We start from the raw sequence: 17,552 nt of genomic DNA, 5'->3' as shown, positions 1-17,552 counted from the left end.
TTGAAGCAGGGAGGAAGCAGGCAGCTCTGCAAAGTCTGACCCCAGCACTGTCCCTGGGCCACTTTATCAGAGCTTGTGCTGATTCCTTGTCCTCTGCAGCTGCTTTTCATCATAACACTCCCATCTCCCCTTGCCAAGCCCCAGAGACATCCCTCCTTCTGCACAGACTAAATTCCCGAGTCTTTCTGGCTTCTGGTTCAGGCAGTGCCCTAAGCCTGGGCTTTGGTTGGAGGCACCTACTTTCCATCAGCCTAATCCTTAGAGAAGCTTACTGGCACCTGCAAATTCTCCCAGAGGGACAGAGGCAGACAGGCTCTTCTCTCCAAGTTTCAAGGCAGATTTACCCCATGCACAGCATTTTGTATCCATTTGTTATGCTGCCAACTTCATCCTTTTTTTTTCATCCTTTATCATCCTTCTAATATTTACTGCCTACCCTCAGGCCTCTCTCTTTGCTAGTCCAAACAAGCAGCCCTTTGGTCTTCTTCTGTAAAATAAGGTCTCATAAGATTTTCCTTGTCAGCCTAATTACCTCCTCTGCCCATCTCCCTGGCTCAGATCCCACGCTGAACACGAGCACAGGGGGCTCCAGGTGACTCTCCCAATGCCTTGTGTTACAAACTAGACACTCCTCTTCTTGACGGGAAATGCACATTCTTGTTGCATTCCAGGATTTCAATTATCTCCAGCATCACAGCGCCCAGCTCCTGCTCATAGCCTTCCTATGATTCACCAGCACGACTGAGATTTTTTCCAGGTTGTAGAAGAAACTGTTAGTTTTAGCTTCCAAACGCATAACCTTGAACCTTGCCATGCTGAATATCATCCCACTTCACCCCATCACTTCTCTCTCCCTAATACAATGACCCGCATCTTGGTGCTCACTCACACCATGGACTAGGAGGGACATGGCCATCCCCTTCACCTTCTTCTGGGCTCAGTCCAGTCAGACTCTTCTCCTTCCCTCATCCCAAAACTGCTGTGGCTGCAACAGCACTGAAGGCAAGAGAAACCAGAGTGAATTTAGCACATTGGTGTCTATTTGGTGCCCTCTTTGCCCACAGAAGTCAAATGAGTGTCTTGCTTGTCCCACCTTATTACAGTCCTGGACCTCTCTAATGCGCTGTCTGGATGTTTTTCAGGATATACAGTTCAAAATGTTTTAACACTGTGTCTTCTGGAAGGGAAATTTGAGTTAACAGAGTCTGGGAATAGAAGAAATGGCCAAATGCCTCATATTTCTATGCGGTGTTGCTGTGCTCAGTCCCCAAGTGCTTGTAAGAGGTAAGCAACAAACAGGAAGCCCAGTTTCCAACTGGAAAAGACACTAAAAAAAGGTAGTGAGGAATCATAGCTACGTGTCTCCTTCTTCCAGGAAAAATCCAAGCTTTGTCAGGTGTGCCACCCCTGGCTCCATTAACCAGGCACGTGGACAGCCTCAGGGACAATCTGCGATTCTAAACCAGAGGAAGAACCTTTCTACTATGCAAGTAAAACCTAGAACTGTCCATCTGTCTGCCTTTCCTTCATTACTCTTTCCTGCATCGTAAATTGGTTCCCAACAGAAAAAAAAATAACTGTCAACCCCTTGATAAGGTCTCTATTTTGTTGTTCCTGAATCCTGACTCCTGTGATGAGAAGCACCAGACACCGAGTTCCCTCAGTGTAAATGAAGCAGGAAAAGTGGCCTGGGAGGCTCTGAGTCTCTCCTGAAGCTTTCTCTGATTTGGGAATCCACATCTGCTGGGCTCTCCTCCACTGAGCTGCAGAGCTGGTTATGCAGAGGTAAAAAAGTCAGAGTTTAGCGGAGAAATATTCCTTTGTTAGCAGAGAAGCCAGGAGAGGAACAGGTGTCACTCTAAATTTGTGGTGGTTTATAGTGGATGTAATTTATCTTGGCTGTCACACGTCTCTTCTTAAACCGGGATATTAGCATAGCCGTGACTTCACCGTATTCCACAGAGTTCTCTGTGTTGTAAGAAAGAAAACACTGAAAGAATATCTAGTGTTTTCACCCCAGAATAAGAGGGACTCTGGATATGTCCGCACTGGCTGCTCCTTCCCAGGTCGCCAGCAACTGGGACTGGGGACATGTGTGGGGACCCTTGCCCTCGCTCCGCAGCCGGCTGCGGCCACAGAGGGCTCGTCACGGGCCCTTTGAAGCTGTGCCAGCCAGGAGAGCACCATGCCGTGCGGGGCGGTTTGGCGCAGAGGAGCTCCCAGCAGTTCCGAATCTCCGCTGAGGCTCCGTCAGTCTCTGCATTTATCAGGATTCCCATCTCCATAGCAACTGAGCACCTCAGAGGCACTAATGAATATTTCTGCACAACGCGAGCAGCATGATTAGCCACATCTTAGAGATGAGCAACTGAGAGCCAGACTAAGTAGCTTTTCCAGGAACAAGTACAGGGTCTCTGGCAGAGCTGGGGAAGCTTTCTGTGCCACCACCTCTTGTGCCACCACCTGGGATTGTCCATCTTCCTTTATTGTTTCATATTAGCTGATAAAGAACAACTGAAAATTGGATGGATTCCTCTAATCTGTCTTATTTCCCTTTCCTTCAGAGCCTGCAAGAAGAAAGGTTGAATGCATTGATTTTTTTTCATTCTGTAAAATGTTCCTGGGGAAAGCAAGTTACATCTCCCCACCTGGCTGTGACAGGCGGCTGCTCTGGAACACGTTGGTCCTGTGGCCAGTGACAGAAACCGCGTCTCTCCCAAACCCAGCTGCGACTTCACCCCCAACCTCCCTCTGCAAAACACCTGCTCATGTGAGAGCGAAGGAAGTGTGGAGAAGACATTATATAGGGGAAAAGAAACCAACTCCTGCCCGCAGAGAAATTCAGAAAACCCCAGAAAGCCCTTGAGCACCTTCCAGCATCCTGCCCGGGGGTGCCCCCAGTGCCTCTAGCTGATCTACTGGAGGTCCCTTTGGTGACTCTGGCCACTGCAGCTCAGGCTCCGCAGGGATTTTCACAGGCTCTCCCACAGCTTGTGAAAGGAATGGCCAGAATGATTGTTCAGCCTGATATAATTAACCTGCCACTCATTAGGGGAAAGGACAAGGGCTACTGCAAGAAATTGCCACCCTAAGAAGGGTGGGACCGGTGTGGGACGAGTCACAGCAGGACAGGGGAGGGAGAGGTCCGCTCCCAGGCTTCACCAGGCTGCAGCGGCTGGGAGGTGGCTGAGATTTTCCACTTTTCCCATCTCCACTCCTTGGCCAAAGCAGAAGCCGCAATACCACCTTCTGGTAATCTCCATTACTGCATCACCCCCTGCGCCCATCCTGCCTTAAATAAGGACAAACGGCACCGCCACACTCCGACCATGAAATCTTATGTTTACAAGGAGTCTTTGAAACCCTTCGGAAACAGCCAACTAAAGAAGGGGGGCGGGGGGGGGGGCGGCATTTCAGCTCCTTTCCATTGCTTCTACCCATGATTTATTAGAGCAATTCAGTGCCTTGGCACACAAACTGCATCTCCTGTTGCAACCGAATGATTTACCGCCCTTACAGGAGGTAAAGCTGAATTAGGAGCGTGAAAAGGCTTCGGGAACTTTGCAGCCTGCCCTGACATTTGCTGCCAGCACAGAGACAAATTCTCTGGTTTTCAGCTCTGCCTCCCCAGAGAGCTGCCCTCTCGCAGGCACCGTCTCTTGGAGGGGACCCCAAAGCCCAGCTCCGGCCCACGCCGCCCGGCTCACAGGAGCACCCCAGGGACACCTTGAAGTCAGCCCGGCTGCTTCAGCAGCACCAGGAGCAAGGCGGGTGCTGGTCCCCAGCAGCTCCGGTGGGACAGATGCCCTCAGCACGGGCACGTCACCCCGCACCAAGCCCTCTGTCACCGGGCAGGCATCCTCCTCCAGTTCAGACGGGCACCGCCAGGCTTCTCCGCTCCCACTGCCAGGACGTTGGCAGCATTTTCTGTCGGATGCATTTTCAGACCACAGAATCACAGAAGAATTGTCTAGGTTGGAAAAGACGTTGAAGATCCCCCAGTCCAACTGTCAAACCACCAGAGCGATTGGATCCCTGAAGCTTCAAAGATCTGCAGAGCCGATCCATGGCCCCTCAGATTTGCTCACGCCGTTACTGAGGGCACCGCTTATCAGAGGATTAGACAAAAGCTGCCGTGTGTTTCAGGCCTTTGTCTGAGTGCCCTGGGCCCGGCCCTAACACAGATATTGGGGTTCTTTCATCGCCGCGGTCTGCCCTTATACCCCCCGCCACCGCCAGCCCTCAGAGCGCCCTGTGAGGACAGCCCCGCCTAAGCGCCCTCTCCCCTTCCCCAGGGACACACGTCGCACCCAGGGACGACACAGCGGGGCCGGTGAGGCGGAACCCGCCGGCGGAGCGGAGCGGGCCCGGCCCCGGGGCTGGCCCCGGCCAAACGCCGCCGCCTGTAAGTCACCCCGGTGGGGCGGGGCGAAAGGGGAGCGCACAGCGCATGCGCACGCTTCTCCGCGCGTGTCTCCCTCCCCTCCGCTTAGTCCCGCCCTCCGCCCCCATTGGCCGACGCTGGGCACGGGGAGCCAATCGCGCGGCAGGAAGGCGGGCGAAGGCGGCGGCGGCTGCGAAGATGGAGGAGTACGCGCGTGAGCCCTGGTGAGCGGCCGCGGCGGCCGGCGGGAGCGCGGGGACCGGCGGGGCCGGGCCGGGCCGGCGGGGCGAGGCGAGGCGAGCGGAGTGCGGCGGGGCGGGCGGGCAGGCCCGCCTCGGGGCCGCTCGCCGGCGGGGTGTGGGGTGTGACCTTGGCGGGGCCCCTCCGAGGGAGAGGCGGCGCGGGAGGCCAGGCTGAGGGGAGCGGCCGCGGAGGCCCGGTCGCGGCCGCCGGTGGTTTTGGGGCCTAGGTGGCCAAAGCCTCGCCGGAACCGAGCCCGGCGGAGCCTTCCCGAGGTGGCGGCTAGGCCCTGCGGCCTGCCCCGCGCCTGGGCCTCGGCGGGCTGCGGCCTCTGGGCACACGCTCGCTGGTCGGGCGGCGCTTCCTCCCCTCAGCCCCCCCTCAGGGTCCCCTGCGCGCCCGGTGACTCTGCTCTTCTCCCTCCCCCGCTCCCATGAGGCGGGAGCGCAGCGGCCCGGCCGCGCAGGCAGCCTTACCGCTCAGCTGCCGGCATCGAAACCCCCTCCCGCTTCTGCAGCCTCTCTGTGAACGTTCACAGCTGCGCTGGTTGCAACTTAAAGGTTTTATTGTAGTCGCAAAACATTCAAATTAAAGCTGAGGCTTAGGATTTTAAGTATAGAACATTCAGCTCGCCTCTTCGCAACTGTTCATGAGACTTTTCCCAGAGTTTTGCAGATTGCTCTGCTGCCACGTTTTTAAGTTTTTCCATAAATATCAGCTCTGCCTTTCTACAGCACAAAGTTTGGGACATAAGAAAATAAATTTAATCGATTGATTGATTGCTGTGGGCTCAAGGTAATCTGATTATCCCTTCAGTAGGGTCATGTGATAGGGTTATTTTGCTGCTAAGCTGTAGGGGGGCTCTTGAGGCTTTTTTGCAGCTATTTTGCTGCAAGTCACCCTCTTATCTTCCCCCCTCTCCTCAGCAACGTTGGGGGTTTCAGCTGGGAGCTGATGTTACTGGGAGCGCTGTGACCTCGCTGGGAGGTGACACTGTAGGACCCGGCTGTAGTTTGCGTGGCAGTCGCCTTCCTTAGAAGCGTGGATCGTTATCGGCCTGAGTGGGGAGGCAGAGGTCAGGCTGGCGTGTCACGACTCTTCGAGGACAAGGATGAAGCGCTGCCCCTTCTGCAGCAGAGCCGGTGTCACAGTGGGGCCCTGCTGAACCGTCAGCGCTGAGAAAGGGCAGCTTTGTTTATTTAAAACGCGGCGGCCTCTGACTCTCGTAGTTCATCAGCCGTTAGGAGAGCTGCCGGCAGCCATGGAGCTTGGAGGGATGATTCCCTGCTCTGAGTGAGGGTCTTGGCTCCCGGGCAGTCAGAGCTGGCCTGGCGCTCTCTGGCTCTCCTTCACTCTGCTGGCCCTGCCATTCTCTCCTCTTTTTATCAAGCCAAATGGTGCTTTAAGCCACCGCAGCTCCCTCTGAGGCGAGGGGTATCTTCAGCCTTGCTGGTCATTCGAGCTGGTATGTGGCAGCCTGGGGACTCTGGCATAAATGAAGTCTTGGCCTCTGCTCTCCTCATCTCTAAGTGATCTCAGTTGCCGTCAGAGTAGGAATCCAACCTTATCTTGTGCAAAGTATCGAGCACATCGTTTCCCTACTGTGAGGTGTTGCCTTAAAGTCAGGGGAACAATTAATGGTAATATTAAGCTTGTAGATAAGTGCCAAATTAATAATAGAATAATCTTGTCTATTCTCTTCCGATTCTTTCCTCTACTGAGGTCAGGCACTGCCAGGAACAGTGGAGTGTTTTGTGTGGGCTTTCAGATGCACACAGCGTCTCTCCGGGAGTTCCAAGGAGCTGACACATGAAATGGCTGTGCTGGTATCAAAGATGTTTTCTCATTTAAAAGCTGCATCTGAAGAGGCTTGAAGGATAGTTTAAAAGGAAAATTAAGAACCCCGAAGGTGACAGTTAATGATCTTAACATCTGAAGCAAGGTTAAAGATGGAAAAAATCTAGGAAAGCATTCCATGATTGGGGTCTAATTAATGAAGCTTCTGTAAAGAAACAGTCATGATTTGCTAAATTGGAATTCTTTGCCTTTGTGGGTAAAGGAAGACTGCTTTCCATAATCTGTTTGGATTTCCAGAAAGCCTTTTAACAAGAACACTGTTAGCAAGTTAACGAAGGAAGAGAGTTGTGATGAGATGTTTTATTCATAACACAGTAGATCAAAATCTGGACAGGAGATGTGGAGAAGAACAAAAGAACAAAAAAATCCTGAGAAGAAAGTGTTAGTCGCTTTTCATCTTGGCATATCTGACAACAGTGTGCCTGTAATGTTTTCCTGATCATTAAATGCAGGAAACGGGAAGGAAAATAAAATGTGAAATGGGACTAAATTATTTAAGTTAAGCAAAGCTGGAGGGCATTTGTAAGGAGTATGAGATGAAAGACAAGGCAATAAGTAAGAAAGAGTGATGTGTGATGGGATAATGTACAATCCTTCCACTGTTTTCTGAATCACTGTGGGTTTGGGACCTGGATGTGGCTGTCACTGGGGGAGATCAGTGGTGATGTTTGGGTGGCTTCTGGTGTGTTTGGAACAGCCAAGCTATGCCAAGGTGGAAGAGCAAAGCAAGGGAACAAGTGAACGAGGCCAGGTGTGCAAACAAGCAATTTACCTTCATTTCCGAGGCGTGCAGAGCTGGCTGTGCGCTCTCATTAGAGCGACTGCGGAGCTAGGGAGAGACTCAGAAGTAGGTCATGAAAGTGAGGAGCCTGGGAGAATGTGTAGGAGGAGGGACTGCAAATTTTAGACCTTTTTTTCAGGAAGAAAAGAAACACCTCATGACAAAATATGCAGTGCAGCGAGGGGTCTGGGGAAAAGAGATGATGTTTTTCACTCCTTAGAGCAGCAGAGCGTTAGCATATTCTGTGAAGCAGAAGAGTGTCAGATTCAAAACGGATCAGTGAAGGTGTATTCTCACGTGCAGGAGGCAGATGCTGTAGGGAGTCCTCAAGAACAGAAACATGAAATTCAGGGTGAAATCGGAGGCTCATATCTGTAATTTGCTAATGTGAACACAGCTTGCCGCAGTGCCGCATGCTGATGTAGTCTGGTTTTTGCTGGGTTTGCTGATTGTTGCCAGTGCAGAAGTTAAAATCGTCTGAGTGCCTGGCTTCTGCCTTAAGATTTTGATAAAAGATTCAAGAAACAAAACAACTTTGTTATTTTATGCTTCAAATTTACCAGCAGTGGCAACAGAGGTTAATAGCAGGTTAGTGCTCACCTAGTTTAGGAGTTCTGTTTAGTGATGGAGAGTTACAAGGCTCTAGTGCTTGGCAGTGGTTTTGAACCCCAAATTAAAGCTCGTCTCACTGGTGTTGGAAGTGTTTGCTGTGAGGAGGGTGCTCTTTGTGTTGCAAAGCTTGTGCTCGCTGGTCGGAAACATTTGACGCTTTATGTTGTTGGAGGCAGGAGTTGTGGCCTTACGGACCTCTGACTAGGTCTGCGTTCTGCTGGAGTGAACTTCAAAGATCCAGGATGCATCAGGGAAAACCTTTTCAGTTTAAATGAAAGATGACTTTGAAGTCTCTCATTTAAATAACCAGAACTAATGAAAAGCATGAGTAATTCAGGAAAGTGATGTTTTGTGCCAGCTGTGAACTTAGTCTCATTGAATTTGCCACTGGAGTTTTCTGTAGATCAAGACAAGAATGAGAACAGTACATTTACAGCTATTTGCACTCTGTAAGTAGGACAGAGCTGGAATTCTGCAGAAGTTTTCCATGATGGAAATACATCTCTCTGCCTTCTGTGAGGAGTTCAAGCAGTTCTTCCGTATATTTGATGCTTACCACTCTCGGGAGATGGGTTGATAGACTCTCGGCAAAGGTTGAGTTTGTTTTCCTGTAATATTACCCGTCCCCCTGTTTTGTTGATGTCTGCTCCGCAAGCTGGATGCGAGACCGTACAGCTGGCAGGCTTGATTTTCACTCCAGTTACACTCAGTGCATGAGTGGTGGATCCATTACAGTTAGTTGCACAGTTTAACATGATGGAATTTAGTATTCTCATCTTTATTTTTCTTTATAGTCCCTGGAGGATAGTAGATGACTGCGGAGGTGCTTTCACGATGGGAGCGATAGGAGGTGGCATTTTCCAAGCTATCAAGGGGTTCAGAAATTCCCCAGTGGTAAGTAAAAACATTTGAGAGTGCATTCAGAGTGCTTCTCATCATCACATCCTGCTTCTTGCCCATCAACAGTGAATCTGGCCAGCCGAAGGTAAAGGAGAAGCAGTCCCTGTGCAGTGAGGGGCACTGGTTAATGGCCTTAATCCAAACCAGGCACCAGCGGGTGCATCTGGTGAACGGCTCCGGATCCAGATGGGGCCTTCATCTTTCTGGGTAAAAGTTCTGCTTCCCCCTCTTTGATCTGGTGGCAGCAGTGGGATGCTGGCAGCCGACCGCCCTCCCTTGCTGAGAGACATCTCCCTTAGGATGGGGGAAGCAGAGAATGAAGCAGAAAATTACCGTCTTGGCTGATCTTCTGCCTTTGGTTCTGTCTGCATGTCAAGATGTGAAGCCTGGGCTGTTCTTCCTCCTCTGGCCTACCCCTCTCCCTTTCTTTTATAAAATGGAAAGACACTCAGAGAAATAATTTTTCTCTCCTTTGGATTTATATTAAGGGATATTATTTTCTCTAATTAATCTATTTAATTATTAACATTTTTTTATTAGCTGGATTTTTTTTGATAGTCAGGTTATGTTTACGCACACTTCTGCACTTAAACAAGAAAGTTAAACTTTAGCTGATGCAGGTCAGTTACCACTTTCAGGATTTCTGCTGCAAAATTTTGACTGCGAGCCTGTTGTAGGGACACTTGATAAAATAAGATCCAATTTCTGCTTGAACATGTGTTTTCAAACTTTTCTCTGGCTTCACATAAAAGGGGTTTTTGTTGAGTGTTTCTTGGTGTTACTGTGTGACATTTAATAAACCATCGGTTTGAGGTAAGTTTTGTCAATAAATAACTGTTTCCAAACTAGTCATATCCTGCAGACACTTAACATGAAAAGGATTATATGCTTAACTACACTCTTAATTTTGCTTAAAACTTATTAAATAAGTCTGTCCACACTTCTGAGTGCTTGTATCAAAACCAAAACTTGAGTCTATGTTCTTTAAATCTTCTTAAAGTGTACGAAAATACCTCGTCATAATTCACAGAATGCCACAATCCTCTGGGTTGGAAAAGCCCTTGAAGCTCCTCCAGCCCAACCGTGACCCTCACCCTGACCCTTCCCAACTCCCCCAGATCCCTCAGCGCTGGCTCAGCCCGACTCTTCAACCCCTCCAGGGATCCCGGGGACTCCCCCCCTGCCCTGGGCAGCCCATTCCAACGCCCAACAGCCCCTTCTGCAAAGAAATCCTTCCTAATATCTAGTCTGAACCTTCCCTGGTGGGGTCCTGGATGATGTGTTTGGTGTTGGACTCTGGAAGCCTCACCGCTGTGTTTAGGAGCTGAATTACTTGCTTCTCTTAGCTACTGAGACTGGGCTGATGAGACAAGGACTAAATACTCCACCTGACCAGCAGGAATATCTGAATTTGGGACAACTAGTAAGATTGCTGCTGCCAGCCCAGCGCAGTGCTCCTGCTCTGTGGGCATCTGCAACAGGATTGAGGTGGTTGTACTGAAATAGATAAAATACTGATGGAAATGTAACAGCGTGTGGTTTTCCTCTAAGGCAACCCGTGGCACTCTTCCTCTGGGTGGATGTCCCTGTTTTGCACGGACAGATTCCTCCCGGCAGTTACCTGCACCTGATGCTGCTCTTTGCTCTGCTGGTGTCCTGGCATCAGACAGGAACAAAGAAATGATACACGTGAAATACAAATATGCTTACCTCGCTGAAATGTTACTTTAAATGTCTCCTTCAATCCCCACTAGGCCGCTCAAACAGACTTTGAACTTGAATTGTTTAATGCTTGATGGCTGTAATTCACTTCTGTAGTTGACGAGTATATTATAAGGGAGTGATAAATACTAAAATATGTGTAAAATGCAGCTTCTGTCAGCTCCCGACCGCAGCCCTTGAGAGTGCTTAGAAATATGTTGGGCCTCTGGCAAGATTTTACTATATGCAGTCAGATTGGCTGTAAGACTTCATTCTTCTATTTTAACTGTCATTTATCTTCTATTGTAGGGTGTAAACCACCGGCTGCGGGGAAGTTTGACAGCTATTAAAACAAGAGCTCCACAACTGGGAGGTAATTAATTTTGTCTTGTTGCTGCAGTCAGTCGACTGTTGGTAGATAACCCAATTTGGGAATATAACGTGGTACAAGTGCAGTGACACCGGAGCTGTGGGCCACCTGATTTTCAGAAGGGTTTGTCAGTCCATGCGATGAGTAAATACAGTTCTGATGCATCCAGAATTAGTTTAGGTGTGGAGGAAATACGCTTGTGTTCATGGAGTGTTAAACCAGGGTTAATAATTTTGTCATATTTTAACCAGCTCTGTGCAGAGCTGCCGGGAGCCTGTGCATTGTGGGCAGGGGATTAAAATAAATAAACCTGACTCGTTAAAAGAAAGGATCAGGCTTGGAGGAACAATGAAGTGGATGGGTGGGTCTGGGTATGGTTTCAGACTGTTCCCCTGGGGTCAGCTCAGCAAACGTCAGTCATTTTTGTGAAGAGAATTTTGTGTGTAAAAGTCTAAAAATCACAAAACGGCAGCTTGAGTCAAAATGACGTGAGCTGTTCTAGGTCTCGCTGTGGTCAGGCAATGCACTGTGCCCCGAGGCTGTTCGGATGGGCAAATTGAATTAATGCATTAAAGAAGGAGAAAATGGGAGAGTGGTGTGGAGCAGGGAAACATCAGCTGAAGCAGAACTACTTGAACAAGTCAGGGCCACGGGCTGGAAGGGCTCTGGGGCTGCAGACTGTGCGGGGAGGGATCCCACCTCCGGTTTTTAGCTGGTATTAAGCCTGTGTAAGGCATTAAGACACCTCAAATTAAGGAGTGCTGGACTTACTTTAAAGAGTAGTTTTCCCAAAATGAGTCGGGAGATCTTTTCATTCATAATACACATTATTGTTAAAGGACTTCAGAATTTGCATTCTGAAAACTGGGGCAGTCTCTCTGCGTCTGCTGTACAGTACTGAGCAGTACTGATCTGTGATGCCAGGAGCAGGGTTAGGGTAAGGTGTGCAATTACTCTGCATCATTCTCTATGAGGAAATACATTTAAAAAGTGAAAATTCTGAAAGTTTTCTGAGCTAATCTGACTTTATTAGGATGGAAGTTCCATTATAATCGCTGTTTGATAACCTCCCCATCATTAAATATAAATTATGATATCCAAAATGGACATGGAATACATGTGTCACATGGCAAGATGAGAATTTTTCTCAGTATTGATTTTAACCTGTGTTTGGTTCTTTGTGAGTTTGAACACACTTCCATGTCTGAAAGCAAGCACACTTGTACCACACCATCTCGTGATTTTAAGGCTGCAGCATGGCTCGCTTCTCTGCTTTCTCTAAACTGGTTTTTGTTTGTTTTTGAACAGGTAGCTTTGCTGTCTGGGGAGGTCTCTTCTCCATGATTGACTGCAGTATGGTCAGAATGAGAGGGAAAGAAGATCCGTGGAATTCGATCACGAGTGGAGCCCTGACTGGAGCCATATTAGCTGCAAGAAGTAAGAAACTGAGGACATGAACTGAAAAACTTCTGTATTCTAAACGTACAGTTCTCATTGTTGTAGTGAAGCAACAGTCGGTGACGCCTAAATTGGAATTTACTTTCTCAGAAAAAATGAAAGATAATCTGAAACTTTTGTCCTGTGCTTACGAAAGTAATAATTATGTTCTCAGACATTATCAGTGTTCCTTTGTTTGCTGAGGGGGTGGGGGGGAGCTGCCCAGGAATTATCCTTTTATTGGTGATGCTAATGAGGCTTAACAGATGCAAAATTATTGCTTCTGAGTCTACTTATAGGAAAGATTATAACTAAAGAAATAGAGCTATAATAGGCAAAGTAATGCACCAAAGAGGTAAAAGGTGTTGTTTTGTGCTTTTTATTTTCAGATGGACCTGTTGCGATGGTCGGATCGGCTGCCATGGGAGGAATTCTCCTAGCTTTAATTGAAGGAGCTGGCATTCTGTTAACAAGATTTGCCTCCACACAATTTCCAAACGGTAAGGAGCCACCGGACTGTGGTATCACAAGGCTCCGGTAGTGCAGTCTCCACTAACGTACCTCTTGCAGTCCCTGCTCTTAGCCCAGAGTGAATCTGCTCTGCCGGTTGCCAGCTTCCAAGGCTGTAGAAAGTCAAGGAGGAGCCGCACGTTGCTGTGACGGCACAAGAATACCATCAGCTCCTTCCCACTGGGTGACCGGAGGCTGCGTGGCTGAAGGCAGCGGTGTCCCTGCTGTTCCTGTCCTCTGCCCTGGCCCCTGGCGTAGCCACAACCTGGCAGGCAGTGACAGCAGTGTTTTAGTCAGGGGTAGGTGACACGATGGGTTGGAGGAAATAGCAGGCAGCAAGCTGCGGGCAAGAGGGATGGAGCTGGCAGGCGAGCTGTGGTCTGTGTGTGGATGTGCAGGCAGAATCCCAGAATCCTCTGGGTTGGAAAAGCCCTTGCAGCTCCTCCAGCCCAACCATGAACCTCACCCTGACCCTTCCCAACTCCCCCAGATCCCTCAGCGCTGGCTCAGCCCGACTCTTCAACCCCCCCAGGGATCCCGGGGACTCCCCCCTGCCCTGGGCAGCCCATTCCAACGCCCAACAGCCCCTTCTGCACAGAAATCCTTCCTCAGAGCCAGCCTGACCCTGCCCTGGGCAGCTTGAGGCCATTCCCTCGGGGCCTGGCGCTGGCTCCTTGGCTCCAGAGACTCATCCCCCCTCTCTGCCCCCTCCTGGCAGGGAGTTGCAGAGGGCCAGGAGGTCTCCCCTCAGCCTCCTCTTCTCCAGACTGAACCCCCCCAGTTCCCCCAGCCGCTACCCAGCAGACCTGTGCTCCAGACCCCTCAGGCAACCCTGGTTTCAGTGAGGTGATCAAGATCAGCAGGTGGATACAGATAAAACTTTTCCAAGAGGGGTGGGGGTGGTGGTTTTTTTCTAAACTGCTTCAAAAACTAGATCCTTTTTTTTTTTTTTTCCCCCTAAGTAAAATGCATTCTGAGGTGTCAGCTGAGTCGATAATATTTTGTGTAAATACTTACCGGGGGAAAATACTTAATAACTCTGTGACTCTACCTTATTTTGGGAGGAATACAGACAAAAACTGGTGTTGAAAGGATTAATAGCAGGCCACTAATTCATGAGAGGCTTCCTCTCTCAGGTTTGTTCACTGACATTCTTTGTTCAATCTAAACTATAACAATTTCTGTTCTTAATACAAAGACATTTTGAAGTTAATCTGTTTTAGAGAAGGGGTATCATCTGTCCGTTAGGATTTATTCTCGCTGCAGTTGGCGTACAGGGAGCGTATTGCTTCCCTCCAGCAGCACGTCGGTAAGAGGAGCTGGGAAGCCGACTCCACAATGATTTGTTCCGTTTCACTGGTTTGCTTTATTGTCGGGCAAGTTACCGGGGGTAAACCTTGATAGAGTGGCTAAGTTCAGCTGAAGGGCAATAAGGCACAGGCATCTGGCTCCTTCAGGTGACTGAAAAGGTTTCCCTGGCACTGCTCTGATTCCTTTCCCCATTAATAAAGGAGATAAAAATCCGGTCCTTACTGAACTGACACTCATCAGTGCATAAAGCTCTTGAACTCTGAGTGAAGAAAAATCAAATATAAAGTCTTGTTATTGGCTTCATTAATTGTAGAGGAGATTTATATTAAAAATGCTGTGAATGTGTTTCATGCCGTTAGCAGGAAGAATCTCTTGTCTTTTGGTATTTATTATTTGCTTTTTTCTTTCTTGCTTATTTGCAGGCCCTCAGCTTTCAGAAGACCCCTCCCAGTTGCAGCCCTCTCCATTTGGCGACTACAGACAGTACCAGTGATTATCCTCATTCTCCTGGTTCACACTCTACCTGAGCTGTGATTTCAAATGCTGGAGGACCAAGATGGGTATGTCTTTACACCGGGGGTAGTCTCTTACACAAACCGTGCCAAGAGGACCTTCAGCACTTTCCAGTGTAAAGCTGCACAGGAGAACTTTTAGAAGATGACAAATCTATTTATTCATGATAGATTCCATTGCTGTAATGTTAATACGTGTCTGATAGAATACATGGAGATTTAAGACAAGAACCAAACGGAGTCTTGTCATCCTTTGGACACGGACTGGAGTGAAAGTCTTTGGAGCCTTCTCTGGGATGTGGCACTGACCAGCCGCAGCGGGTGCAGCTGGAGTTTAGCCTCTCGCCCGTCGAGTTTAGGTTGCCACACATATTTCAGCTTAAGGAAGAGTTCATCTACACGCAGTTTTACATTCCCAGAGTGAATTTTACTGGCAGAACGTGCAAGCCAGTGAAAATTACTTCCAGCAGTATATATTTCACTGCTGGTTTTTGTTTTCTACGCTTTTGCCGTGCAGCCCAAGTTCTTGGGTTAAAGCAGAATCTGCCTTTTGTGGATCCGCGGGCTGCAGCGCCGCCGCCCCCCCTGAAACCCGCCAGACTTTGAGCCCTTTTAGCGAGAGGTGGCAGCAAACTAATTCTTCACAGCTGCTGCTGCTTGCTGTGGCTTTTGCAGCAGGCGTGGAAGGGAACACCAGAAGCAGTTTTGCCTGCCAGGGCTGTGGGGAGACGTGCAGGAGCCCCGCGCAGAGCCCACGGAGTGCTGTGGGGCTGGAGGGGGAGCGCTGCACCTGCCTGCCCGCTGCCAGCGCAGCCTCTGGCCTTTTCACCTCAGCTCCGGTCCTGAGCGCAGCTAAACCATCTGCTCTGTGTTTTAGATCTTAAACTCCAGTTTTTGTTCTTCATCTCCAGTTGCGGAGGCGTGTTCCCCCTTAAAAAGTCATAACAGCATTTTCTGTTGTTAATACTGTTGCTTGCTGGCGGTTCCTGGTAGAATATCTCTATTCAGACAGACTTGGGTAATATTATCTGAGTTGCTTCCTGGCTTTTCCTCTGCCCAGGAAGGAGATTGATCTCTGCGCTCTGTCAGGAAACTCAGACCCATGTAGTAGGAGGAGAGGGTGAAAATAACACAGAAGTGGTCACAGTCATGGGTGACAAATGGGGGCACTAGGATCATAGGAAGTGTGCACGCAAGCAACCATCTCCTGTGTCCCTTCACCCTGCCAAAGTGCCATTTTCCTGTTTCCACCCCCCTGCCTGTCCTAGAACTGCTCCAGGGCTGCCAGGGCTTGCTTCTCCAGTACTGTGCTGTTTCATGTAGTTGCTGTTGGTGTGTAACTTTCAAAAACCTTAAGCACAAAAGCACTGTGTGTGTGTGTGTGAGGGCTCAACTCACTTTGCCGCTTACCTGGTTCCTCAGGTGTATTTTAAAGACAGTTTTCTTGATTTGTGTCACCCAGCCAGTGCTCTCTTGTTCTGGGTTGAGACCCTGGCCGTAGGGGAGCGGGTGAGTCTCTGGTCTTGGAGAGAGAATCACACTTGGCTGTGGAGCCTCCCCTGCATCCCAATCTGGGAGTTAATCACTGTCTGTTTTCCCCTGCTCTTTATAGAGGATTAGAGCACTCGGGGTTTCAAATCTGCCCGCAGCGTGAGGGTTTCATTCTCCAGCCCAGCTCTTGTGCTGCTGAGCTGTCCCTGGGGCTCTGCAGGGAGGGGACTTGGCTGACACTGAGGCACAGCCTGGAGCCCCTGGGTGCCCTCTCCCAGTGCTCTGGCTGGGAGCAGACTGGCTGTGCTGGGAACGTGGGGATGTGCAGGACCTGGTGGGGGTTGATCTGCAGCAGGGGAACCTGGGGGCTCCCTCCAGGCCCTGCCAAAACAGCTCCAAAAAGGGCCAGGGGGACAGCAGGGCCACATGCCACTGGTGACCAGCAGTGGCCCAGGGGCTGGTAACAGGCTTCAGCTGCCTGAGACGACCTTTACTCAGCTCAGCTCCTCTAATCCCCCTTGACTGTCTGCATGGGCTGGTCACCCTCACACACGTGAGGCTGCTCATGGAGGGGGTGTCCCTTGCTCCCCCCACACCCGCTGGGCCTCTTTGCCACCCGGTCCCCACAGGGGGGGCAGCAGGTCCCATTGCCCAGAAGCCTTGCGCCAGGCAGGGAAGGGTTTCCTGAGCTCTCCTCGCACACCCCCGAGTTTCCTGTTGTTCAGCTGTTGGGGCTGTCTCCTGACTCACTGCCCCTCCTGCCTTTGCAGGGGGACACACTCCCAGGGTGCTCCAAGCCCTTTCCCCAGCAGCAGCCCCCACCCCAAAAAAACGAGACTGACACCACCAGCACGACACTGAACTATTGACCTTTTTATTTCAATCAGCTACAGCAGCTCTACATTCCCCTAAACCACTGTCCTTCCTTGACTACCACAGACAGCAAGGGAGCCGAGTACACTGCGGTGGCAGCAAGTCTTTTTAAAGCTTAGTATTAAATATTAAATATTCTCTCATTTATGTTTACATTACTTTGTCAAGGAAAACAAACAAACAAAAAAAGACAATTAAAACTTAACTTACATCAATCTGTGCCTGTGCCCTGGGCAGCAGCGCCGGGGGCTGCAGAGCTGCCCCAGTAAGGCGGCTCTGCTGTGAGGGATATGCAAAAAAATCTCTGGCCCTGGGCCTGGTAGTGCGTGACTCCGCTCGCTCCGGTGCTGAGCGCGGGCAGGGGGTGCTGGGCTGTGCTGGGAGCAGGGTACCTGCGCCCCCCGCGTCCGGGAATCGGCGTGTCTGGGGGGGTCGGACCACCCCGGTGCAGCTAAAACACTGTCTGGAGGAGGAGGCGGGGCCGTGGCACCTCCCCTCAGCCCCATCGATGATGTGCGTGGGGAAGGGGGTGAGGATTTGGTCAACGACTTTGCTAAAGAATTTTTCTGTTTT

The 17,552-nt window shown here is 50.0% G+C and overlaps 1 protein-coding gene across 1 annotated transcript; it reads left to right on the top strand.

Moving 5' to 3' along the window:
• The first annotated feature begins 4,530 nt into the window (after nt 1-4,530).
• TIMM17A (translocase of inner mitochondrial membrane 17A) lies at nt 4,531-17,122 on the top strand. The gene is made up of 6 exons (XM_074925751.1): nt 4,531-4,608; nt 8,669-8,768; nt 10,785-10,848; nt 12,154-12,282; nt 12,672-12,782; nt 14,526-17,122. Exons 1-6 carry the CDS (start codon nt 4,583-4,585, stop codon nt 14,594-14,596), a joined length of 501 nt encoding a protein of 166 aa, XP_074781852.1. The 5' UTR covers nt 4,531-4,582; the 3' UTR covers nt 14,597-17,122.
• The last annotated feature ends 430 nt before the right edge of the window (nt 17,123-17,552 follow it).

This window comes from Athene noctua, chromosome 23 (assembly GCF_965140245.1).
Source record: "Athene noctua chromosome 23, bAthNoc1.hap1.1, whole genome shotgun sequence".
NCBI classification, from domain to species: domain Eukaryota; kingdom Metazoa; phylum Chordata; class Aves; order Strigiformes; family Strigidae; genus Athene; species Athene noctua.
This window is presented reverse-complemented; position numbering and strand designations above follow the sequence as displayed.